Genomic DNA, 25,610 nt, shown 5'->3' on the forward strand with positions numbered 1-25,610 from the left:
TGAGGCTATTATATCTAAAAATTACTAATAGTTTTTTTTATTGATTTTAGTCAGGTTCATCTACTGATTTATGTGTGTCAGTTTTATGCATGACCGTGCTAGTCTTTATAAAAACTTTAAAATTTTATCGAATAAAGGGGTCATTTGGTCCATGTTTAGGTCAATTTAATACAATCCGTTATTGGGTTCACACATTCGATACCTCTATTATTAGTGGTAGTCACTGGTAGAGAGTGTATGTATGTAGTGTAGTGACATATAAAATGAGAGGCACGAGGGGCTTAAGTTCCCTACAAAAGTTTTTTAAAATTATTAATTTTATTGAAATTGCTTAAAATTATATTTATCGCTTATTAAAACGATGTAGATTAAAATCAAATTGTTATGGGGATTGAATACCATGATGCTAAAATTAGAAAACAAAGTAAGAAAAACACTAGCTCCAAAAGCTTTCGTGTCCTGCATTGCATGTGATTCAACTAGTGCACTTTATATTTTAGGGTTCGTCTGATAAATTATTCATATTTTGACTCATTAGAATAATAATCATGATATGCATCTAATTAGTGTGTTTGATAGCTTAATTAAAACTTCAAACTTCACCTCATATTTATTGCAAAAAGATAAAAAGATAAAACATCATTCCTAGACAAATTGGGAGTAAGAAATATGGAAGACATTTTAGTGATTTCATCTCAATATCTAGGTCCATCCAAAATTGTCATTATATGATACTCTCTCCGTCCCAGATAGTTTGTCCCACTTCTTTTTTTCCACTCGTTTGCAAAAAATAATAAATAGTTAAAATAGAGAAAAAATAAAGTAAAAGAGAGAATAATGTAGAGAATAGTTTTACCTATATTATTCTTTCTCTTCTTTACTTTCTTTTAACTTTACCTATTTATTATTATTATTTTTATAAAATAAGTGCGAAAAAGGAAGTGGGATAAATTATCTGAGACGGAGGGTGGAGAAATTTTGTAGGCTGAAACATAAGCTTCAAAGTGTCTTATCTGAATCTAAGTAATACTATTTGGATTGAAGAAAGAATAAAATGTGTTAAATAAAGGTTGAATAAGAGGAGCGATCGAGAGCACTCGGCGGAGGAGGGTAGGCTATGTGGTGGTGGAGTTTTCTTTCATTAATCAACAAAGTCCCACTTTCATTGGTTCTAAAATTTGGTCCATGCATTCCTCAAACATAAAAGAAAATAAAAAAAAGTTGGGCCATGGATTCGGATTTAGAAAGTATAGTACATAAAGCATAGTCACGAGTAACATTTTAATCTTTATTTGTCTTTCCCTCGAATGAATGAATATGTAATAATCCAAAATTAATTAAATTAAATCTTACTACTAAATCTAAGGGTTTCTACACACTTTTCTCACCGTCTCCCGAATGTCCGAAACTAGGAAAAGACACGAATATTGGTTACAAACGATAATACGCTCACACAAAAAAAATATTTAGGAGGGGACAAAAAAAATATGAGTAGTGATAAACGTACGTATACGTACGTACATAACCGAACTTTTTTAAACATTTTACATTGAAAATCATTTTATAAACATTAATTGATTTAAAATAAATTTCATACTAATCATTTTGCAACACTTCAAGAAAGATTTAAAATTTATACTTAAATATTTGTATATTTAATAAAATATATATTTTCTACTAAATATTGTATATTAATTCAAATCATAGTCGAAATCATGCTACGATTCGACATAAAATTTCTATATCACTTCTTTGTTATTGCTACATATATTACAATAAATAACAAAATTAATTTTTAATTAAATTCACTTAAATCTAAATTTTTTTAAAATATTATGTACATGTACAATTATGTACGTTTATCTTTTCCCAATATGAGTTTATCTTTTCCCAATATTGAGAGCGACTAAGTTTTCTAATTTCATTCAATAATATATTTATATAAATATTTTTGTATAACAGTTCACATAAATTTTGGATAGATTTAAAAACTTTATAGTTAAAAAAAAATCTATGGAGACTTAAGCCCCTTTAACCTCTTATTTGTGTCTGCCACTGTCTTCATCTCATGCCAAATTGCATCTAACAAAGACGTAAGTATAAGCTACTGTCTGCTACATTTTCTTTGTGGAACCTACAGTTGGTTTTAAAAGCTAAGTAGGAGAGTCAAGTTGCATCTTTCTAAAGACATAGCTTATACATACGTCTTATCGTTAGATGCAATCATGCAACTATAAGTCATGCATGCTTTTTCCGAAAAAATCAAAACCTTATTATTAAGAATCGTAGTCTATGATATATATCCTCTAATATTCATTACAGATGTCTAAGTCATTAGAATGACCCAACTTGGGAACCCATCATTGCAATTAGTTTTTCATCTCTATACTTAAGTCAGACGAATGATTTGCACAACCTCGCGAATTTTAGGCTGGCCTAACATGCCAACCTAGGCTCATCTGGAACGAGAGCCGTTTCGGATTAGCCCGAAAACATAATCTATAACTTTTTGAACCGGTCTGGCTTGAACCCATATAACCAATTCAGCGATGGCAGTGATGATGTAACGATAATTATCAACGTGAACTTGACAACAAAAGGCAGAAAATTTGGGCTTTCAAGGAGTACTATTAATTTTGTTTTTCCTGATACAAGTCATTCAAGAGAATGGAATGAATTTTCTCAAAATTCTGAGTTTATAATGAGAGTCGAACGACAGCTATAAACCAAAACCTAAAGTCTCAATATCAAGAGACTCTTCAATCAAATGGGATTGATTTCAAGGTACATTAACCTTCAAGAGCGACACCAACTGCATACGATTTGCAGCCAGCGTCTCAGAATGCATAACGATATATAGCGTCAGCAGCTCCATCTTCATCGTTGCTGATGCCTATGATGTTCGCTACAGCTTTTGCCTTCTCTGATCCGTTGCTGAGAGCAACACCCAAAGAAGCCAACTGCAGCATCTCCACATCGTTTTCCCCATCCCCAATGGCCATGACCTAGTATTCAACGAGAAACACCAATGAATGCAAGACTTTGACAAAAATTGCAAATATAGATAATAAGCATCTTAAACTGGAATCCTTGATCAGAATCGTGCTGACTTGAGATGTGAAGATATGAGGACGAGCGATATACCTCATCCGGAGTAGCACCAAGATGATCAAGAAGTATTTTTACTCCGCCTCCTTTAGATGTGCCAATCGGGACAATTTCAAGCATATCAGGTTGTGCTTGGACAACAGATGCACGATCACCTGTAGCTTCAGCCCAATATGGCCGTATAGTACCAGCAACTCCCTCAGCAGTATCTAAGAAAAGGAGCTTCTGCAAACGATCGTGGTGTTGCACTATGAATAACAATAGCTGCGTGACAAAAAGTCAACGGAAAAAATGAATATGCATAAACAATAGCAATTAGATTAAACAAACCTGTATCTCAGCACCTCCCATGAGCTGCTCAACTGATGGTATTATTTCTGCCTATAATGAGAAACCATATGTGAACTCACTAACATAAACAGTTTAGAAAATAAAGTATAAAAAGGTATATATAAAAAAAGTACCTTTGGCTCGTTGTACACGGTATGAAGTGAGTCAACAAGTTGGTGTTCAAACAATGTCAAGCACCTATCCTCGCTAAAGGCAATAATCGGAATTTTATGCTCGAGAGAATAGAGAAGTGCCTGCAAGCAGAAACACACAAATTTTCTAAAGCTACCTGATGGAAAACAAATTGCGAATTCTCTACACAGACAATACCAAAAAATCTCCAAGTCAGTAAGAATTAAAAACGATAAAGCACACACTCAAGAAGAATGCGGCCCTGTCAGAACTCAGGTAAGGTTGTAAAGAATAATCAGGCAGCAGACATAAATCAGCCAGATAACACAAAAAAGATCAACTGTAAGATATTTGCTTGATCTCAAGTTATAAATAACCAAATGAAAGAAAAGGCCACTTATTCTTGAACAAAAAAATTAATAGCTTATATAGAAACTTAACAATAACAAGTTTTAGAAATTGCCAAAAAAGTAGAGATTTTAAACAGCAGGACATTTACATCGACATGGAAAAGATATGTACCCACCTCTTTGCAGACTGTAGGCTCTAGATTCTTTCTGAATATTTCTCGTCCCTGCCTCCCATAGACAAGCAATCCCTGGAATTCATAATGGAAAGCATATGAGAGTGTATAGTTGATACACATGATAAAATTTCCAACCCACAGAGCAAATAATTAATATCACAGGTCAGGTTCCCAACTACACAAATCATGTCAGTATTTTATCAAATATGTAAAATGATTATGTCACAATACAATTGAAAATGATGTTAAATTGGAAGTTTGAAAAGAAAATAGTTGTAAAAGAAACCACTCCCTCACAAAAAGTGAAAAAACTGACACAGGAAACCATGGATGCACATGCTCAATCGACATGTTAAAAGCTAGACCTGTACAAAAACTCCCGGTGATGATTCTGAAAGGATGCCATCTTTGCCTGCCAAATCAGCCTTCTTAAAAATACTCATCACAGCTGGGCGACTCTGTATCACAGGTTAAAGCAATGAGAAGATAGCAGCATCGAGCAAATTGTGCCCAAGGAAGAACTACAGATGTTCAACCAGGATGTTAAAAAAGTACATTCATACTTTTCCAGTGGCTATCACTATTTTTACACCCCTTGACGAGGCTTCTTTCAGAGCTTCTGCTGTTGATGAAGAAATTTGACTTTTGCTGTTGAGAAGCGTACCTTAAAATTGTAATATTGAAAATACATAATGAGACATCAATCACAGTGATATCCTGTTTGTAGAAACTGAAAACCATATTGAAAAAAATGACTTCATATCCTACCATCCATATCGCAGAAGATGTAGCCAAATTTTGGTTTGTAAAAGCGGAGACTGCCAGCTTTCTTCCTGTCTTTTGACAATTCAGAAATGTGATTTCTCTGGGATATCAGAAATAGAAATAGAGCTATAAATGAATGGCAATTATGGCATAAAGGTATCCACTTAGATGTTTACGTTAGAAGAGCACAGCCTATGAGAATTCACTCAGAATATTACCATCTGATGGAGGATGATCACATGAAGCTCCATTGGCTTCAGCATCATACGCACTGTGAATCAAACCTTTCCCCTTCCAACCAAGACCCTTCAGCATAAGTTCCTCTTCATTCTCCATTTCCTTTTCTGCTTCTTCACTTAGCTCATGATCAAAACCCAAAAGATGTAGCAGCCCATGAACCTAGAATATAAAAGCCATTATGATAGTTATAACAAATAAATATCCAGCCAGCAGATTATTAATCACATTTTTTCACAGAATTCCAAACCCATTTTACAATGTTATTCATGTATGAAGCAATCATTATACTTACAATCTTCAACAATTATATGAGTCTCAAGACTGCACAAGTGCACATAGTAAATGAGTTTGACCATTATATATGTTTTCTTCCTACTGCAAAACCAATGGCGGAAGGATTTTAATAATGGGGGGTCCAAATTTTTACTTCATCCGTCCACAAAAAACAGGCTCACCTTTTCATTTGTGTCCATCCACCAAAATTAGTCTCTTACTAAAAATGGATAGTCACTCCTAATTTAGTATTCACCTTTATCTTTCTCTTTTCTACTTTATTCACATTTTCTCTTTCTTTCTCCTATTACCCACTTTATGATTATAGAATAACAATGTTTACACAAATAAAAAAATAAACACAAATTACACAAATTCTAATGTGAGAAAATAAAAAATAATCCAGCAAGTTACAAAATAAATAAATCAATTAAAAATAAATGAGAAACAAAATAGACACCAAACACCAAAAAGTTGCAGAAGATAAATAAATCAATTAATAATAAATGAGAAACAAAATAGACACCAAACACCAAAAAGTTACAATAGAGGGGATTCAAACCCATGCTTACTGGGTTCCAAGCCGATACCCTTACCAACTGTGCTAGCAAGCATACTTAACTTATGTCGTATACATACATATAATATAGTAAATCATCAAATGGTTGGGGGTCCCAAGGACCCCCCAAGCTATAAGGTAGGTCCGCCTCTGTGCAAAACTACATTTTTTGTTACACAATCTAATATCTCTCAACTTTGTGAATCTAGTTTAATATAAAGCATGTGCAAGTGCAACCACACCAAAAACATGCTAGGGAAATATCATCAAGAAACTAGTTTTACCAATATGTTTTTCGAAGTAAAGGTGAATCCATACAAAGACCAGTAGTAATATTATAAGAGCTTGTCTAATGTTCCTATGTAAGTCTCAAGTGCCTGAAGATGAGCATATCTATTAAGAAACATGGTCATATCAAATCTAAAACAAAAATATCAATTTGTAGCCCGTATATTCTTCCAATTTTCAGAATTTCAAAACCAGTAACTAGACAGACGAGAAGTTTGTTGAACATGCTCAATTAGTCAATCCAATGGTGATCCTTCAACCACTGGCCCCTTTTCTATCATTAACAAAACCATTGAATAGGTACTGTTAAACCAACCATGAGGATACGGATTTCATCAATAAGAGTGTGTCCTCTCTCCTCTGCCTGCCGTGCAGCCGTCTCAACAGAAATTACGATGTCACCCAACATTAGCTGCAACACAGATAGCTATCAGGTTTGCTACCTAATCTTGTCTACATACAATAAAGAGATTTTAGTGTTGCTTACAATCGGAAGCTTCAGCTCAGGGATGTGTTGCGACATTGAAAGGACATCTGTCGCGTGATCCTCGCCTCTCCAGTCTTTATTTAGTTTCTGAATGAAATCGTCGTTGCAAAAAAGAACTGACAGCTCAACACTCTCATAGCCGCCAACATCAGTTATTACGGGGTCTCTTGTGGTATATTCTGAACCGTTTAGACGTTCAAATGCCAATTTCATTGCCAGTGGAATATTAAGCCGCATGATTTCTGTTATATCCTAAACATGAGTAAAAAATTACAATCAAAAGCCAAAATAATCAATTTATTGCTACATAAACAGCATAGCTGCTCAAATGCTAATTTCAGGGCCATTGGAACATTAAGACGCATGATTTCTGTTATATCCCGAAAATGAGTAATTCAACTAGCAAAAAGTTTTACAAAATCATTTATACCTAAAGAAACACACATCAAATGCGAATAAAAACGGCTGGAGGAGAAGAGCATTCGAGCACAAGCACAAAATCAGTCGATTTACCAGAATTTCAGGATCTTCAGGCAATTGTTCCTCGAGGCAAATCTTCACGCTCAGCTCCAGCTCCTTCTCCTTGCTCTTCTTCGCCGCCGCGACTCTTCTACTCCTAACTTTCCGATATTCTCTCCGCCCTGCCGCCACCACAACACCTCCATTTCTGCCGCCGATACGCGAGCCACCGCCGCTGACAAATATCCTCCTTCCGGAAATAGATGCGACCTCCGCGCAGGACGCCAAAGCGTAGAATCGGCGATGAGGCGGCGCATGAGAGAGCCTTGAAGGCAGGGCGGTAATGGAGGGGAGCACGCGAGAGATAACGCGCGCCGCCATTGAGGAAGGAGGGGGGAGAGGTGCGGCGCGGAGGAGAGGAGAGAGGCGAGAGAGCATACAGTTCAGTCCACGGTTTTATCAATTGCGGATTTTTTTAGGATTTATATAAAATATTTAATTATTAATTAGGAGAATTAATTATTGTTATTAATAAGCTGCTATTTGATAGCGACGTCGCCGTAGGCGGCTGTATCCCGCGGCGGCGGTGATATTAGCCGGTTTATTCAAGTAGTACAGATATTTTATTTGGATAAGAGATATACAGGAAAAATAAAATTAGTTAAAGATACTGAAATTTCATATAGTTGAAAATTGAAATAGTAGTACAATATTAATTTATGGAGTTCCATGGAAACGTTCAATAATAAACACTAAAAAATGAAAATAACTGATGGAAATAGTTAAAAAAGGGTATTTATTTGTAAATTCTTAAAATTCCCCAAATTCTCGGTCGGTAACTAATAATTATCATTAATTCTAATTATTTACTACTATCATTAATTCTAATTATGCAGCTAAACTATTGATTTGTATATGACTTTGCAACCAAACTAATGTTTTATTATGACTTTGAAACCAAACTATTGTTTTATTCAGCAACCAATTAATACACTATTTATTTAGTTGGATCTAAATGGGTATAGTGGAGTTTATTTATTGAATGTCAATCTTTTTCTCTCTCAAGTGAACTTTGAAATTATTTCAGTAACTCGATGCCTCCATTGTATTTCAGTAAGCAAGCTGTTTGATGAAATGCGCGAGAGGGATTTGGCGTCGTTGTATTCGACAATCTATGCATAACCGAGGTTGAATTTCATCATTAAGATCAAACAGTGTTTCATGGTGAATTGGGGAACAACTGAGGCTGCTTTCAGGTACTAATATTTTCACTTTTGTTAAACAATGTTGCATTTCAGGTAAAAGCATAATTTCATGCATACATGTAACACGATATAGCTTTGGATTTATTTACACTGAGCTCGAAGTCATTCGACTACAAGATCAGGAAGAATCTCTTGTGCAATTCTGCAGAATGTGCAAACAATCCTTCATGAATGGCCTATTAGAAGGTGATGTAGCAGTACAGATGACTCCTAGCCGAAAAACGGTTATGATTTGGTCCATGTAGATCGTCTCCCTGATCTCATCATCCACTGCATCAATAATGGCATTTGTATCTCTGTAGTGTAGGTGTGCCCTTGCTGCTAGGTTCATATGATCTCCATAAGTAACAGCTTCTCTTCCTGTAGTCAATTCGAGTAGCACCACTCCGAAGCTGTAAACATCAGTCTTTCTGTTCACTTTCGATGTGTAGGCATACTCTGAAATCCATGTTTCACTAGTGAGGCGATTATTTTTGGCACGAGATTTAATAAAGCTAGGTTTAGTTAGTTCAGCGAAGAACGAATAAAGTAGGAGAGACAAAGTAGATAGAATGAAATAAGAAAGATTTTATAAGTGTTGATTTTTGCCAAAAAAAGGTAACGATTCACTTACCTTTGGATGTCCTAAAAAGGAATATGAATCACTTAACAAGGGACGAGGACAGATGGAGTATATAGTAGTATTAGAAATAAGCAATCAGTTAGAGATGTTGGGGTTTGTGTAACGCATACCGGGGGGAATGTAGCCAAAAGTTCCAGCTATACTTGATGCTGTTTCTGTGTCTCCCTGGCTGCTGAGCAGTTTTGAGAGTCCAAAATCTGCTATTTTGGCATTGAGTTCCGAGTCCAGTAGTATATTTCTTGACTTGATATCACGGTGGATGATAGTTGGGGAGCAGTCATGGTGCATATAGCATAGTCCTTGTGCTGCTCCAATGGCGATATGTAGCCTCATCGGCCACTCCAATTTGGTGACTGGACAGTCACCAGCAGATGATATTTCCCTGTTTCTGCCGTGCAGCCATTGGTGAAGGCTCTTGTTCTCGACATATTGGTAGACGAGAAGCTTCACTTCTTTGCTTGAGAGATAGCATAGAAGCTTCACTATATTGTTGTGCCATATAGTCCCCAGCGTCTTGATCTCTGCTAGGAATTCCTTCTCGAGTCCGTGGTCTGATTTTCTGGGATTCACAATGCTCTTGATAGCAACAGCAATGCTTCCTTCATTCACGAACACTCGATATACCTTTCCCGAGCCTCCATACCCAATCAGGTTTTCATCTGTAAGACTAGACAAGATTTCTGTTTTATTGAACTTCAACCTCTGAAATGTAATCATCTTCCATTCGTCTTCTTCGCTCACAGAAGGACTGGACGGCCAGATTTGCCCGCGTCTTGAATCAGTGATCTTATGCCTCTTGAGCAACCATCTTCTTACCAAGTAGAAAAGTACTGCAAATACTACATCCCCGCAACCAACTATCACTACTACCATTATCACAAAATGCTTCTCTGATTCATCGTGTTTGGATTGACATTTCAGATATTCCGGACTTCCTGGTAGACCATTTCTCGGGTCTTCAGAACAGAGGTTGGAAATATCAAAACAGTTCTCATGAAAGAAGTGGTTCACAAATTCGCGTGGCACCTTTCCTGAGAAGTTGTTAGAGCAAAGCCTGAGTACGCTCATCGGCCTCAGGTGAACCACGTTTTCTATGCCTCCAGATAGCTGGTTTTCAGACAAATCCAGTGTCCTTAATCTCGTTAGTTCAGTTAGACTTTTCGGAAATCTGCCATATAATTTGTTGCGAGTAAGATTTAGCTCTTGCAGCCTGTACAAATTCATTTTCTCTGGCAGTTGGCCGGAGATGGCGTTGTGACCAAGAAGCAGATGATTTAGACTCATTTGGAACAGCCCGGTGGGGAGTTCCCCATCAAGCAAATTCATCGACAAATCCAATGACGTAAGTTTGAACAAATTATGTACATCATCAGGGATCGATCCATTCAAGTTATTTTGAGAGAGATCAAGAACTTCTAACCTCACTGCTTCTATAGGCGAAGGTATCGCCCCGACCAATCTGTTTCCATGCAGCCATATATGCGTCAGCCTTTTATGCAACAGCAGCTCACCCGGGATCGTCCCAGACAGCTCGTTCATGGACAGGTCCAGCCTCACTAGTTTTGAGCAGTTGTAAAGGCTGGCAGGTATGTCCCCATACAAGAAGTTTCTAGCCAGGTTGATCGAATCGAGGTTTTGTAGCAGACATATCGTTGATGGGATTGTTCCTATTATGTTGCTGTCTGCTAGTTTCAGGCCGGTGACTGCACCAAAGGCGCATTTGACTTCTGGCCAGTCACACGAGGATGAGGTCGAATTCCACCAACGTAGCGAGGGGGGATCGTCCCAATGCTGTTTCAAGCTCAAAAGAATAGCTTGCTCAGAAGACAAGCCTTGTGAGTTTACTTGAAGGTGTAGAGGAGTTAGCAGGATGAAGAGGAGAAGAGGTGCCATGGCTGCAAAATTTTTGTATTTTCTTGACTTACATATATTTTCCTAAGTCAAGTCAAGTCAAGTCAATGCATTAAGTATATGTGTCTTTTTTAACAGTGATGTCTTACTATTTCCACGTTGACTCTAGTAAAGTGGGAAGAACACGTCAATGTAGATATACTTATCTCCACAACATAGTAAAATCAAGGAAGAAACTTTTTATAGTAGTAAATTTTCAATACTACTTGCTTGCTATTGTCATTATAATGTTGAACTGATTTGCACAATATCACAAAATGAGTTCAAATCAATAGTTAGTAATTTACAGATAAATTTTAAAGTTGATATGCAATGACGAAAGTTTATAAATTTAAAACTAAATCACCTAAAAACATCACAAAATCCTATTTAACAATGAGCAAATTAATCCCTAAGTCTTGTGCTTGCCTAAAATTTTCTACACTACTCCACAAACTTAAAAGGTGTGTAGCCCGTAAGCCCTCTGCTAAGACCTTCAACCGCACCACAGCCGGCGGCTACAGCCACGAGCAAACAAGTCACGTTGATCGTCTGAAGGCCGAGCCACCGCCACGTGTGCCAAGGGATCTTGTTCGTGGTGATGTACAACTCGATGGGAAAAAACACTGTGAGAGGCCAATACCCCACAGCCCCAAGCAAGGCTAGAATGTCATTGAAGAATGGAATTATCATTGAAACTAGGGTTGCAAGTGCTACAAACATAGTCCTCCAAATCAATCTGAACAAATTTATGGTCAATTTATGCTTGCCAATGCCAATGCTGTATTCTGTGTTGATGAACTTCGATTTCGGGAATCTCCTCCGGGTCCGTTGCTCGATCGCCTTGAAGATGGGCTGCGCGCATACCTATAAAAATGTACGATTGAGATATTTAATTTATAGCAGCACGCTTAGAACAAGAGGTACAACTGTACTAAAATAGCATTGGTGATGTAGAAGGTTCAATTCTTAATAGTACAACTCGCACTCACAAATAAAAAATCATGGATGCGCCACGCATATAAATGCTTTAAAAATAGTAACAATAGGTCTTTGCTAACCTGATACGCCCCGACAAGATGCGCCACAACACAGGCGTTGGCAACATTGACCAACCAGAATGGCTCGTAGAAGCCGGTGAGCATATTCCCGGGCGCGTGGTTCCCGAGCGCCGCGTAACCGAAGCATCCGCACATCATGTAGAACGCGGTCGTGGTCGCCACCGCAATGGTATTGGCCCTTTTCATCACTACGTTTTCCGGAGGTGTTGCTTTTAGTGTATCCTTAAACAAGACCCAAGAAATATAATTTCTAAGCAAATGTAATGAGACACAAATATATTGTCACATTTTTTATTTTATTCTCATATATGTTTACCTGAATTTCAATCAAGATTATGGAATAACTATAGGCAAAAGCAATGTTACCAAAGGCTCTGAACCCTCTCCACATCTTCTGAGAAGGAGATAAACCTATACCGATCTCGATGCCACCAAGGCTGGTCCCTCCCCCTTTCCCTGTCAAATTAATACAAGAAAATATTTGTCACAACAATTTTGACAATTTTTTTTCTTCTAGTTTCACACTTTTCTAAAAATATTTCTCCCGTATATGTTCGTCCATACATGCTCTTCTTCATGGTCACACATTTTCTAAGAAATGTGAATGAATCTGATTGGAGAATGATAGCAAAATGTGTGTCAATTTAATAAAATGTGAGTGAATTACGATAGTGAAATGTAACAGTATAATAAAACTGAAATGAGACGTGTGATGACAATTGTCTCATTTTGACAAAATGAAACATGTAATAACACTATCTAATAAAACAGTAAACGACATTATTTCAATTAAAGAAGGTTTTCTTTCTCTTTTCTTATTTTAACACCGTGACTATCATGCAAAAAAAAATGATCAAGTTATAGAAATTGTACCTGAAACGAATTTTACAAAGGCGAGGCCTGCGCCTATGGAGGCATAGGCTAAAGACATAACAGCTGCAAATAAAGAGAGGAATGATAGTTTATCAAAATTAGGGATTTGTGACAACAATACTTCAACAATTCCCATCCCAATCATGTATTCCATGTAAGAAGCTCTGCATACAGCTTCATGCCCTTTGATGCGAAAGCACTCTGATTTCTCAATCGCCCTATATATATATAATTAAATCCACCATAAATCATTTCATATAATTAAAAAAAATTGCATAGGGTAGGGTAAACTGCAGGATTTGATCAACTTCCACTTAATTCCGCAACTTTTAAAAATGGCTAATTATATTACTTTGACAATTTTTCTCAATTGTCCTATAATTTCAGATTTGGGGAAATTATGTATGTAGTAGACAAAAAATAATATGTGAACAAAACGTTCGACTACTTAAATCATGTCGGTTAATATGTCAAGTCAGCTATATCTTTAATTTTTATGCATGTATACATATGTCATGTCAATAAATTCATACGCATAGTACACAAGGATATTTCATCGTAGGACGGTTGAAAAATACGATATATTTAATCCTTTTTTAAGTTGCGAAATTAAATCAAACTTGATTGTTTTTTAAGCTTATAAATAAATTAACATCATATCATTATAGAGTATCATACACTATGCTTATCGATGTTGTGATGGTGTAACCGACCAGCAATCCACCTAAGATGGCGTATTGAACCGTCGCACACAGTCCATACATCGCCTCACCTAAATACACACAAAAAATAAATATATTCGGATTAATTTATATAAGCATTTTAGCTAGCTTTGCCAAAAAAAAAATGAGTATTAAACTAAGCATTTTTACTTTAAATCCCACCAATTTTGGGAAAAGAAGTTCAATTTATACCTAATACTATTACAAAATCAGACTACGGAATAATGAATCACTTTTCGGTTAATTGTGATTCATCATTCGTAGCCAGATTATGCATCTAATCGCACTTTCAAAATTGAGAGTTTTAAAGTGCGAGTTTAACTTAAGACATCTTTTTTTAATAAATATTGAAAGATGCAAACACAAATTATGAATTTCATACCGAAGTTGTTTTTGATGACTTGTGTGTACGTATGACAAGGCGCGCCGGTAGGAGTTCTATAGCAATCTGCTAGTAGGTTTGATGTGTACAATGTTACGGCAGAGAAGACGACGAGAGTTGTGACGCCGGCGATCCATCCCAACTGCGCCATGGCCCAAGCTAGTGATAGAACTCCCGACCCTATCACTGCTGTGATAATGTGTGCACTTGCCGTCCATAGATTGCCTAATTCATGTTCAACGTGTTAGATTAGATTGCTAGTCGAAAATACTCCTCTCATCCACTATACACTATCCGACTTTGACTCAACTTGCGTTTAATAAACATAAAAGAAAGTGAGTGAAAAAAGTTTAGTCGAATTAGTGGAATGCAAGATTCATTTATAAAAAATGATTAAATGAAATAGTAAGACATTTTTTTTAATAGACATCCATGTTTGGCAAAACCGAAAATGGTCTCCCCCTAGTAATGTTAGTTAGACATACATGCAATTTATATGGCCATAGTTTCATTTAGATGAACATTTCATTTTCTTCACTTTTTTTTAGCTTCAAGAGTGAAAGATATAGAGAACTCAAATGTAGGATTACAACATTTTGATGTTGTAAAAGATAAAACCCAAAAAATTAAAATAATAATGCAATACCTGTCCTCTTAATTGAGTTTTGAGATTTATCTGCTTCCAATCCAGATTCAATGCCTTCAACTTGTGTATTCTGATCTATCACCTCTTCCATGAATTATTATAAAAAATGAGGACTGCAATAATAGCTAATTCATCATAAAATAAACACGACCAAAATACTCCCTAAAAACACTGTTACAACAATTGTATGTAAAAGTTAGTACTAATAATTAATCACGAAATATCTGAATTTGATGAAAAAAAAGCTTATAATTAAGTAGAAGAAGCTTTGAGCAGAAGCTCCATATTTTTATACGTATATCAAATCTACGATGGCATTTAACAGAATTATAGACGTTAATTACGGATAATATAATATATTACCTTTTGAATTGGTAGATTCTGTTTAGGCAGTAGACTAAGCCATATAAAACAAGTCAATTGTCCTAAAATTAAGATTTTAAATTTTTAATGGACGAATGAAACTATTTTCGTATTCTATGCATTTTATGATTTTTGGAATCTTTGCGATTTACAATTAATTTTAATATTGTCAATACAAAAAATAGAGTTTGACTTAGCATCACAATGCTCGCTAAACTCATTCATCGTCGGTGCTTGTTACTCTGTGAGCAATGTTTTAGTATTATTATTCTGAAGGCTTATGATATATAGATCATAATTAAATCATACGTGGAGACATGTAAGCGTTATAAAATCTATGTTCATAATTTGTACGCAATTGAAGTTGTGATACCATGATACAATGAACAATGCAAATAAGATAATTGTTGTAACAAAAGTTACAATTATATCTTACGCAATTTATAATGTGTGTTAGTATATTATGTTGGTACGTAGTACTCCCTCCGTCTTATAAAGATTGTCTCATTTTAACTGGGCACGGATTTTAAGAAATGTCATAAAAAGTGAGTTGAAAATGTCAGTGGAATGTGGGTTCTACTTTTATATACATTAGTTTTATAATAAAATGTGAATAGGAATGAGTTAGTGGAATATGAGGTCCATTGTCAAAAATAGTAAAAAGTGAGATAAATTTTGTGGGACAGATGGAAATGGAAAAATGAAACAATCTTTGTGGAACGAAGGGAGTATATTAGTATATGGCAATGATAATGATCTGATCATCTAGTTACGATTTAGGTACTCTCTTTGATTAAATAGATTCTATTTATTTGTCTTAACATTTAATTATACCGAATAATGTTTTTCCTCAAATTTTATAAAAGAATTACCAAATACGGAGTAAAACATAGTACTTATGCAAAATATGCGATGAATTATATCAGATCCATTGATAAAATGTTTCCCCTTAAATTAATAGGTTGTGGATCAATCACCTATTGTATACGTGAGAATGAATTATTTATTAATTAAATAAAATTATCTTATTTATTTATCGTAAAAAATCTATATTTAGCATAATTTAAAACAAGTAAAAAAATTACTAATAGTATTTTTGTGCATCCCGGCGGACTGGCCCACCTAACCCGCCAGCCTGAACAGGCTAGCTTTTATAATTGGGTTTTAACTTTCCAGCCCTAATTCTCTAATTTTCCAGGTTAATCGGACTAGCCCATCCATCGTGCTTGAGTTGAACTAAGAGCATCCGCATCGCGTCTCGATGAGGGCTTGATCTCGTCTCGGCGAGACGAGGCCGCATCGAGACGGTGATGCAAAAAAAAATCCGTCTCGTCTCGGCGGGTGTCTCGCTCGGGAGAAGCAGCTGGCGAGCGCTGGCGCGAGGCGTGACGCCCACTCGTCGGCCCGCGAGTGGACGCCATCATGCTGACGCAATAAATAATTTTTTTTTAAATCGAATTTCAGAAAAAAAAAAATTAAAAAAAGATAATATTATCATTGTAAAGTTAAAAAAAATATTTTTTTTTTCTTTTTTATTCTATAAATACTCCTATCCTCTTTCATTCTCATCCTCTTACTTTCTATACACAAACACACAAATCATCTCTCTTTCCTCTCCAATTTCTGTAAAAATGTCCGGTGACGGAAACTCCGTCGGCTTCGACTTGAACGCGTTTGGCGACTGGGGGGCATGTACAATGTTTTGGGTGCTTCCGGTTCCAGTTCTTCGCCGGGCACCCAAGGCTCGTCGACGCCGGCAGCGTACCAAACACCATATTTTGATGTGATTGCATACTATCGTCCCTCTGCCCCGAGGTATGGGCAAACGCAGGGATTATCCCAAATTAGGGAGAATATTCCGGATGAACGCACTCCGGAAAACCTTCCGATAGGAGCTAGAAGAGGAGGAGACGGAGGAGGACGAGGTGGTGGAAGCTCCGCTAGTCGCGAAGCCGAGGAGGAAGAGGAGGATCTAGGCCGTCATCCATACATCCGCAACGAGACGATGACTCTGTTCAACGCTTGGGTCAGCACCTCGTACGATCCCATCGTCGGGAATCAACAAACCTGCAAGTGTTTTTTGGGAAAAGGTCACCGACACTTACAACGAGCAAAATCTAAAGGGGGCCCGCCGCCGCAACTTGAAGATGCTCCGCAGTCATTTTGACCGATGCGACAGAGATGTCATAAAATTTTGCGGGATCTACAGGAATGAAGTGGCGAATTACCAAAGCGGAGCCAGTGGAGCCGACATTCTGAGAGCGGCTTTGCGAGTCTTTAAAGACGACAACAATAAAGATTTCAAACATGTCGATGTTTGGCAGTCGGTCAAAGACGTTGAAAGGTGGGCTGGCGGTGTCCAATCCTACACGGGGTCGAACTCGAAATGCACGAAGCACACGGCGGGTGGACAATACTCGTCTAGTGAGGGCGGGGAAGGCAACGCCTCACAAGAGGTTGGGGGCCCTTCAGCCGATGCAGGAGGCTCATTCGATACACGAAGTCGGCCGCAAGAGAACAGGGCGGCGAAGGCGGGTAGAGGAATGGGGAGAGTGAGGGGGAGGGGCCAAGGCGAATCAAGTCAGACGGGCTCCCAAGGGTTGTCGTCCTCCCTAATGCCCATGTACTTCACCGCCACGATGGCGGACACTTCTCGCATGACGCCTACCCAATTTCAAGCCCATCATGCTGGCATTGTGTATCTGGCGGGGCAACTTGGTATTCCGCCACCGCCACCGCCTTCGTAGGATGATTCGCCGGCGGAGATGGTTAATTGTAATTCTCTTTTATTAAATGAAGTGTGTTTTTATTAATTGAATTTGTGAAGAAAAAAAAAATGAAATTGAATGAATAGATAAGGGATGAGATGGTTACGAGATGGAGGGATGCAGGTGTTGTCTCTTAATTAAGAGATAGAGTGAAAAGTACAGTGAGACTCATGAATAGGGAAGGGATGAGACGGTTAAGAGACAGGGATACGGATGCTCTAATGCCCCTATTCAAGTTTTACTTGGGCTACATGATTTAAATGATAATGCCTAATCCAATCCGGATTTAATTGTTTGGGGATAAGGAAGAAATGTAAAATGAGCCCAATTTAAAATTAATTAAAGCTGGGCCTATTTCTAATCTATCATCATGATAATTAATATTTATACATGTATAAAAGAAAGGTTTTAGAAGAAATAACAAGGATGCCCCTCAAAATTAATATAAAATCATAGTATTAAAAATTAAATAAAGTAATTAATATGAATTTTGGCCAAATTCTGAACTAAAGGTAACTCTAAGTTTGTATTTGATTTGCCATACATTATTTGGTTAAATGATTTTTAATATGCATGATCATTGTCTAATAGTAAACTTATAATGCGCAGGTTGGATTCTATCTGGGCGGCTGTTGGGTGTGTCGCCGTGGAGAATGGGTCAGTTCAATTAATCACATTTATTTAGTTCAATCTATCTGCTGGGGTGGCTGTTGGGTGTGTTACCGTTGGAATATAGTTAGTAACCTATATTCCCCCTTTTCTTTAACTATTTTCATAAACACATATCAATCATTTCACATTTATTTGAACATTATAAAGTTCAACTTTAGTTCAATCAAGATCTTCAAACAGAAAAACTACCAACTCTTCTACAAAGAGTTGTTAAATCTCCATGAACCATCCTAGTCCTTCACCTTGAAAGGCTCATAGGTCTCGAGCGACTTCCCGAGCCCTTGGAGTGAGCCGCAAGCCGCAGCCACGGCCACGAGCAAGCACATACCGTTGATGAGTTGGAGGCCGAGCCACCTACGGGTCCACTTCCCAACCCTATTATTGGCAATGTACATTTCAATGGGGAAATACACTGTCAAAGGCCAATATCCTATTGCCCCTAGCAAAGCTAGCACATCATTGAAAAATGGCATCAACAATGCAACAAAAGTTGCAAATATCACAAACAAACTTCTCCATATCAATCTCAAAAAGTTAAGGCTAATCACCACCCTTTGCTTTTTGTCAAGGCTTATGGTGTACTCCCCGGTCACTAGCACCGACCTCGGCCACTTCTTCCTCGCCCACGACTCCACGACGCTGTAAATAGGTTGTGCAAATACCTAAAAAGAACATCAACATTGTCAAAAAGAGAGAAATATTAGACTTATCAAATGGGCCGACACAACCCAACTTAGCCCATGCCCGGTATAGGTGGGCCCACCCAGCCCCGCCCAATCCAGCCCACTTCAAACATGTGCTTTGGGCCCGGCCCATTTGACAAGGATAGGAAAGATCATAGCATGAAGTATACTTGATATGCTCCAACTAGGTGTAGCACAATGCAGGCGTTGGCCACGTCCACGAGCCAGAAGGGCTCGTAGAAACCGAAGCCCGTTAGCAGATTCCCGGGTGCATCGTTGCCAAATGCAGCATAGCCGAAGCAGCCACACATCATGTAGAAAGCTGTAGTAGTTGATACAGCAACAACATTGGCCTTCTTCATCACTTGGTTTTCAGGAGGGCTTGATTTTAGTGTATCCTAAATAATTAATCATGCAAATATTTTAGGTGTCTTAATGTTTGACAAAATGCAACATAATTAAAAAAAAAAAAAAACTACCTGAATTTCAACCAAGATTTGAGAATAAGTGTAAGCAAAAGCAATGTCACCAAAGGCTCTAAACATTCTCCAAATCTTCTCAGCTGCTGTTAGACCGGCTCCGATCTCTACACCCGTGAGCGAGGTTCTTCCCCCGTCCCCTGCTCGAGCCAAGAACCATGTTACTAACGCAGATTTTTCAAATAAATGAGGCGTTGATCAATTAAACTCGTCAAAATCAATATTTCAAGATCATTTAGGCCAATCAACCACTAGAAAACAGAGTTCACAGAAAAGGGATCCATTCATAACCTGAAACAACTTTTGCAAAGGCGAGCCCTACGCCTATAGACGAGTATGCAAAAGACATGATGGCTGCAACGACAGAGAGCATCGACAACTTGTGGAAGTTGGGGATTTGAGACAGGAAAATCTCAAGAACTCCCAATCCTATCATATATGGATTGTGAGAAACACTGCATGAAACCTCGTGGCCTCGGCTATGGAAGCAATCCGACTTCTGGATAGCACTGAAGAACACCAAACCATAACAAAGATCATCTCATAAGTTATAACGAAGATCAGCACCGTCTCATGACAGATTTTAGACAAAATTTTCATCATACTTACGCCATACTTATCGATGCTGTGATGGTGTATCCGATCACCATCCCGGTTAAGTTCACATATTGAACCATTGCACAGAACATATACATCACTTGACCTAAAAAATCGAGTAAAAATAATGTAACTTCAGAAAAGTTTCAAGATGAACCAAATAAATCCTATTTAGACAACACAAGTATACATGTAATTTCAAGTGTTATGTAAGTAAGAGATGTCTCAAAAGGAAACAAGAAATTCATTACCAAGGTTGTTCTTGACAACTTCCTTGTAAGTATAGTTGCGTTTTCCAGTAACTGGGGATCGATAGCAATCTGCGAGGAGGCTGCCTGTATATAATGTGATGCCGGAGAAAAGGACAAGAGTCGTAACACCGGCAATCCATCCAAGCTGTGCAACTCCCCATGCTAGTGAGAGAACTCCAGAGCCTATGATTGCTGTAATAATATGTGCACTTGCAGTCCAAACGTTTCCTATTTCGACAACACAAATGTATGCTATTTCAACTGCTGTTTATAATTATGATGCATATATAAACATGATTTTGGATGTAATAATCTGTGCACATATATGCAAGTTCAAGTGTAATGCAAATTTGCAATAATGCATATGTAAACATAGTGTTAGATGAATTAATTACATATGTGCACATATTTTTTAGATGAAGTGATTTAGTAATGTGCATAAAGCCAATAAATAAACAGACATAACAAGTCACTTTTCCTTGCTGTTTTTGATGCATTTAAATGTAAATACATCTTGAAATTAGTTCAAGCAAACATGAATGCAATTTTTCAAAGAGAAATTATTCTAATAGTAGTAGGTTTTTACCTGTTCTCTTAGGCTTCCCATCATCATCAAACTCATCATTTCCAAGTTTCTGAATTTCCAAACCAGATTCAGAGCTAAAAATCTGGTCCCCAAATCCCTGCATTATTAACTCTTACTCTTGCACTAGAATAAGTAACTTAGATTTTTTATTAGAGTTAATATGCTCTTGCAGTTGCTAGAAATTTTGAAACAAGAACACTAAAAATGCAGATTTTATAGACCTGCATGCACCAAATATACTGTATAATACTATTCCATAATCCCAATAAAATAATGAAAAAAGGGTGGAAAAAAGTAGGTATTGAGCAAATCTGAATAAAGGGAAAAAAGATGAAGAGGTGGGGTTTTTTTATATTTACTTTGTTTTCTTTTCAAAAAAGGGGAATTTTGGAAACTTTAAAAAACAATAGCAATTGACTGTTCTTCACTTGTGTTATCAAGATTGATGATAATTTCAGACTGCAGTGAAAGGTGAGACAAGTGTAAAGCACACATTGTCTTTAATGCTAAATGGAGAATCATTTCTTTATTTTTAAAGTGAAAAGATATTTTAAATCATCGATGTATCCGTTTCAAGAAAACTGGTGAAAATAAATGCTCATTTTGAATGGTAATATACATCTTGAGGAATAAAATGCAAATTCTGGATAAATTAATCTTTAGCTTAGTTTATTAGTACATTTGTTTTTTTCTTCTTCTGTACATATTGATATAAATTGTTGGAGATTAGTTTCAGCTCAATATGTTATGATGAGAAACCGACAGGTTATTAAATCTTATTACTCCATAAAATTATGTTTAACAAATGATTTATTTGACCGAAAAAATTTCTACTAGTTGTGGGTTTTTTTTTCAAAAGAGGATCAATAATATTTTCATTTATCATGTAGTAATCATGATTGGAAATTAGGAACCCTACTATTGATTAAAGAGAAATCGTCTTACTCAGTAGAAATTTTTCTTTTTCAAATTTTATATATTAATTTGGATGGTTTATATTAGTGCTACACAAAGCAAGAACGCAATGATGTATAATCTTGTAAATGGAGAATAAGCAATGATACGATCTCCTATGATTTCCTTTCGATAAGTATCATCCCTTATAATATTTGCCATCATCTTCAAAAAGGCTAATTTTCGAGCTTTCTTCCTATAAATATATACTAGTAGCAATTGACCAATTAAAAGTTGATGAGACTCTTCAAATTTGTACAACTACAATCACAATCCGTCACAACTTCTTCGTGCCTAGTGTTTGAATTAACTCCTTCCGATCGTATTTCTCCCAAAATGAAAGAAAAAAAAATTTGTTTTTCCGAAACTACGGTCTTAGACTCTTAATCAAAAAAATCTTGTAACCGTAAAATAAGGAAATTACATTTCCGGTTCTTTACCCCGATCTTGCTACGATATTCACTTCTTAAAATATCCTACATAGGTATGAGATTCCGATAGTCGAAAAGGAGAAAAGTAATTACAAGTTGAAGGGAATTTGTAGCAATTATATCATCTTTATCATGGTAATTATTTGCTTTTGAATAGACACTCATGAACACTGAATTGAAGAAAAAAGTGATGCCTTTCCCACCTAAACTTCAAACCCAAATATATAGGTTACGAATAAATTGTTGATGACATGTCTAAAGAGCATTTTACTTCCCTTGATAAGATAAAAATAATTGCACTTTCTTGGTTGATTTTATATACAAAAAAAAGTCCAATATAAATGAAATAATACTGAACAATACCAAATTCTGTTAAGATTTCCTTTTACTTGACTTTGTAACAAGATTCTTCAAAATAATGCAATCTGCATTTGCTGGTCTAAAAGAAGTAAACAATGCCAATGGATGCATGTGGATAAAATTAATCAATTTAACAACATTTTAATGATATTGTTATGTAACTCAAGGTAGTTAAAAAGACAAGTTTTCCAAGGGAAATGTGAAAGGAAAGAAATGGTAGCACAATAATTGGCTGAATAAATCTGGGAAACTAAAAAAAGTTTGATCATGACCTAAATATTCCTTGTTATAAGATCAAAACATATATCTAATTGGAATATATTATGTTAGATACTTAGATATATTAAAGTGTCAAGTTCCTGAGATAGCAAGCACATTCTAGATTCAAAATACAGACAGCCGAATCAAGATTATCAAAAAAAAAAGATAGATAGATGAAGCTGCTTTTATTACAAGTTTCAAGTGCTCTTATCATCAATCTCCGACCGTGCATGGATCACAATGCTGAAACCCGACTACCAACAGTGGATAATCCTGCAGAGTCACACAAGAAGATCGAGCTATGTCACAAATAGCATCATACAAGAAAAACATACAGTGTTCGAAATTGAATACCTAACATCATTTGCAATGGAAAATAAATGGTTTTTTCAGTCCTAAATTTTTTAATACAATTCGAACTCAAACTGCTGCACACGAGTTTTTCAACCCAAAACAATAGCTTTTGTAGTCATAGCTGATGAAGAAGCTGTTAAGCCAAAACACTTAGTTGTGAGTGAGCTTGGTTTATGCCTTCTATTAAGTCATCTTCCTAAGACATGAGCTTTTTCACCAGGAATCATTCTTGAAACATCCATTTTGATAGATAGCATTTTGACCGTTTTACATTTAATAAAGTGTGTGTGTGGGTGTGGCTGTGTGGGTGTCTCACAATGCCATAATACGGATGTTCAAAAGACACGAAAATAAGGTACAAAAATTGAAGAGACATCATAATAAGTGGATACTGGATTGCATTCATACTGAATCTAATTTAGTGGGGATTTTAGATTTTCAAAGAATCAAAACTCATCACTATCTCATGGCTATAATATATGCAACAAATGTAAGGCACGCCAGAAGGTCTTACCGATAAATGAAGTGATACTTAAACAAAAATTTAATCAAACTCAAAAAAACAAAACTGAATATGCAGCTTAACTATAGCCTATATCAAACAAATGCAGTATTGGATCCCCAAAACGACTAATTAACAATGCAAGATCAGAACCAATCAATTCACAGTTAAATGTAATAGATGCTAAATGAAAATCATGATCGTACCTCCCTTACCAGATATTCCCTTCATCATTTGTACTCGAACGTTGGAGGAGTTGGCGCATCAAAGCTCTCCAACACCTTCGTCTTACTTCCATCACCTGGCGCTGCCTCTTCCTTCTGACCAAATAGGCCTCCAAACCATGACGAAGAAGATGAAGATGGTGATGAGGAAGAAGAAGATCCTGCACCCATGCTGTCAACACTAACTGGAGGCTGACCAGGCATTTGACCGGGATATCCAGGCATACCAGTCACGTTTGGAACAGGATCCTCCATGGGAGGTAAGTTTTGTGGTGCACTCATCACTTTGTTCAACATTATCCCAGCTCCCTCAATCAAAGCAAGTAAAACGCCACCAAACAATGCTGACCGAGAAGCAGCACCCATTCCCTGACGCATCTGCAGAAAGCCTCCCGTTGCTGCACCTGCTATGATCGAGTTCCATGGATCCTCTTTCTGCCGCATGTACACCATGGTACAGTCAAAGGTGGAAAAGAGCCCACCCCACACTGCAAAACTCCCACCAACACGAGGGGCATTCATGCGAACTGCTTGAGAACCCCCGATCAGACGCTCACCTTTGGGAGAGTTATAGGTACCTTTCAAGAAATGGAAGGCTGCACCACCAACAGCCCCCATCCCAAAAGCTCCACCTACGTCATCAAGGATACGATCCGGGCAAGGCTCTCTAGATGTTTCCGGAGTGCCCATAGATCAATTCCGGCAAGCCAACAAGATAAAACGTACACAAGTATTCCTAACACTTGTTTCCGGCAAATCAAATTATCTCGATCGCCTCCCCTAAAAATTAACACGAATTAGACCACTTTCAAAAGCAAAACGTATATGCTTGTTTGAATGATCATATAATGTGTAATTATCAATTCCACACAACAAAGATCAAGCTACTTTTCCATAAAAATTCATTCATCACAACACACGCACACAACATAGTAATAAAAAACTTGACTAAAAACTCAATTGATTATCAATTCAGTGAATCCTAAACAAAATAACACACATCCATTTCGCTAAATTCCAGACATTTAAAGTATTATTCGTTTCATTCAAAATATTTCAACAATTTTAAAAAATCACAACGAGCTGAAAAAACAACTAAAAATGGAGATTAGCAAAATAAAACCCAAATATTGTGGAGTGAAGAAATCTAACAGAGTAGTATTTGATATCACAAAAATTTCAGTCCACCAATTAATTATCCGATAAGTTAATGGTAGAAATATAGCTAAAAATAAACAAAACATCGTAAACGAGAAAATAATGCATTCGTATATTACGCGGCGATGAATTCAATAGGCAAAACAGGAAAAGAAGAAAGAAAGAGCTAGGAAGCAAGTAGAATTTACCTCAGAATGCGTCGTTTGGTGGGGTTTTGGACGATCTTCAAGGGTGAAGGGTTTAGGGGAAAGCCGGTGACAGAGATTCGAGAAGAGAGAGAAGGAGAGAGTTATAATTTGGATTTGGGCTTCACAGTTCTAGTTTTGGATTTGGGCTTCG

General features: G+C 36.9%; 5 protein-coding genes and 1 long non-coding RNA gene across 9 annotated transcripts; 1 reads left to right on the forward strand and 5 right to left on the reverse strand.

The window, feature by feature from the left end:
- Positions 1 to 2,599: 2,599 nt before the first annotated feature.
- On the reverse strand, positions 2,600 to 7,629 carry LOC148929945 (endoribonuclease YBEY, chloroplastic-like). Of its 2 annotated transcripts, XM_089069247.1 has the most exons (12): positions 7,222 to 7,628; positions 6,709 to 6,960; positions 6,538 to 6,633; positions 5,080 to 5,260; positions 4,865 to 4,933; positions 4,660 to 4,760; positions 4,462 to 4,554; positions 4,097 to 4,168; positions 3,573 to 3,692; positions 3,439 to 3,489; positions 3,145 to 3,333; positions 2,600 to 3,005 (listed from the first exon to the last, which is right to left on the reverse strand). In XM_089069247.1, the coding sequence occupies exons 1-12, from the start codon at positions 7,603 to 7,605 to the stop codon at positions 2,838 to 2,840; spliced, it is 1,776 nt and encodes a 591-aa protein (XP_088925373.1). In that variant the 5' UTR covers positions 7,606 to 7,628; the 3' UTR covers positions 2,600 to 2,837. The 2 variants fall into 2 exon arrangements, with proteins under 2 accessions (XP_088925373.1, XP_088925374.1); XM_089069248.1 differs by lacking the exon at positions 2,600 to 3,005 and having other exon boundaries at positions 3,179 to 3,356; positions 7,222 to 7,629.
- Positions 7,630 to 8,010: 381 nt separating this feature from the next.
- LOC148929946 (uncharacterized) lies at positions 8,011 to 10,873 on the forward strand. 2 transcript variants are annotated; one of them, XR_016136520.1, is made up of 7 exons: positions 8,013 to 8,186; positions 8,282 to 9,705; positions 9,798 to 9,881; positions 9,976 to 10,131; positions 10,291 to 10,396; positions 10,491 to 10,640; positions 10,744 to 10,873. It is a non-coding gene; the product is annotated as an uncharacterized LOC148929946 (long non-coding RNA). The 2 variants fall into 2 exon arrangements; XR_016136519.1 differs by having other exon boundaries at positions 8,011 to 8,186; positions 9,976 to 10,396.
- On the reverse strand, positions 8,551 to 10,947 carry LOC148929947 (receptor protein-tyrosine kinase CEPR1-like). The gene is made up of 2 exons (XM_089067301.1): positions 9,165 to 10,947; positions 8,551 to 8,870 (listed from the first exon to the last, which is right to left on the reverse strand). Exons 1-2 carry the CDS (start codon positions 10,945 to 10,947, stop codon positions 8,551 to 8,553), a joined length of 2,103 nt encoding a protein of 700 aa, XP_088923427.1.
- Positions 10,948 to 11,257: 310 nt separating this feature from the next.
- LOC148929948 (amino acid permease 8-like) lies at positions 11,258 to 14,777 on the reverse strand. Its single transcript, XM_089069418.1, has 7 exons — positions 14,629 to 14,777; positions 13,983 to 14,207; positions 13,557 to 13,650; positions 12,879 to 13,096; positions 12,322 to 12,461; positions 12,006 to 12,227; positions 11,258 to 11,811 (listed from the first exon to the last, which is right to left on the reverse strand). Exons 1-7 carry the CDS (start codon positions 14,717 to 14,719, stop codon positions 11,389 to 11,391), a joined length of 1,413 nt encoding a protein of 470 aa, XP_088925544.1. The 5' UTR covers positions 14,720 to 14,777; the 3' UTR covers positions 11,258 to 11,388.
- A 3,767-nt stretch (positions 14,778 to 18,544) lies between these two features.
- On the reverse strand, positions 18,545 to 21,233 carry LOC125214820 (amino acid permease 8-like). The gene is made up of 7 exons (XM_089067356.1): positions 21,028 to 21,233; positions 20,442 to 20,669; positions 20,203 to 20,296; positions 19,885 to 20,102; positions 19,594 to 19,733; positions 19,285 to 19,512; positions 18,545 to 19,093 (listed from the first exon to the last, which is right to left on the reverse strand). The coding sequence occupies exons 1-7, from the start codon at positions 21,128 to 21,130 to the stop codon at positions 18,662 to 18,664; spliced, it is 1,443 nt and encodes a 480-aa protein (XP_088923482.1). The 5' UTR covers positions 21,131 to 21,233; the 3' UTR covers positions 18,545 to 18,661.
- Positions 21,234 to 23,080: 1,847 nt separating this feature from the next.
- LOC125212482 (mitochondrial import inner membrane translocase subunit TIM17-2-like) lies at positions 23,081 to 25,599 on the reverse strand. Of its 2 annotated transcripts, none has more exons than XM_048112670.2 (3): positions 25,460 to 25,599; positions 24,105 to 24,893; positions 23,081 to 23,306 (listed from the first exon to the last, which is right to left on the reverse strand). In XM_048112670.2, the coding sequence occupies exon 2, from the start codon at positions 24,801 to 24,803 to the stop codon at positions 24,120 to 24,122; it is 684 nt and encodes a 227-aa protein (XP_047968627.2). In that variant the 5' UTR covers positions 24,804 to 24,893; positions 25,460 to 25,599; the 3' UTR covers positions 23,081 to 23,306; positions 24,105 to 24,119. The 2 variants fall into 2 exon arrangements, with proteins under 2 accessions (XP_047968627.2, XP_047968628.2); XM_048112671.2 differs by having other exon boundaries at positions 24,096 to 24,893.
- Positions 25,600 to 25,610: the final 11 nt, after the last annotated feature.

This window comes from Salvia hispanica, chromosome 3 (genome assembly GCF_029641045.1).
Source record: "Salvia hispanica isolate PSC_SH4W2 chromosome 3, Shi_PSC_v1, whole genome shotgun sequence".
Classification (NCBI taxonomy): Eukaryota; Viridiplantae; Streptophyta; class Magnoliopsida; order Lamiales; family Lamiaceae; genus Salvia; species Salvia hispanica.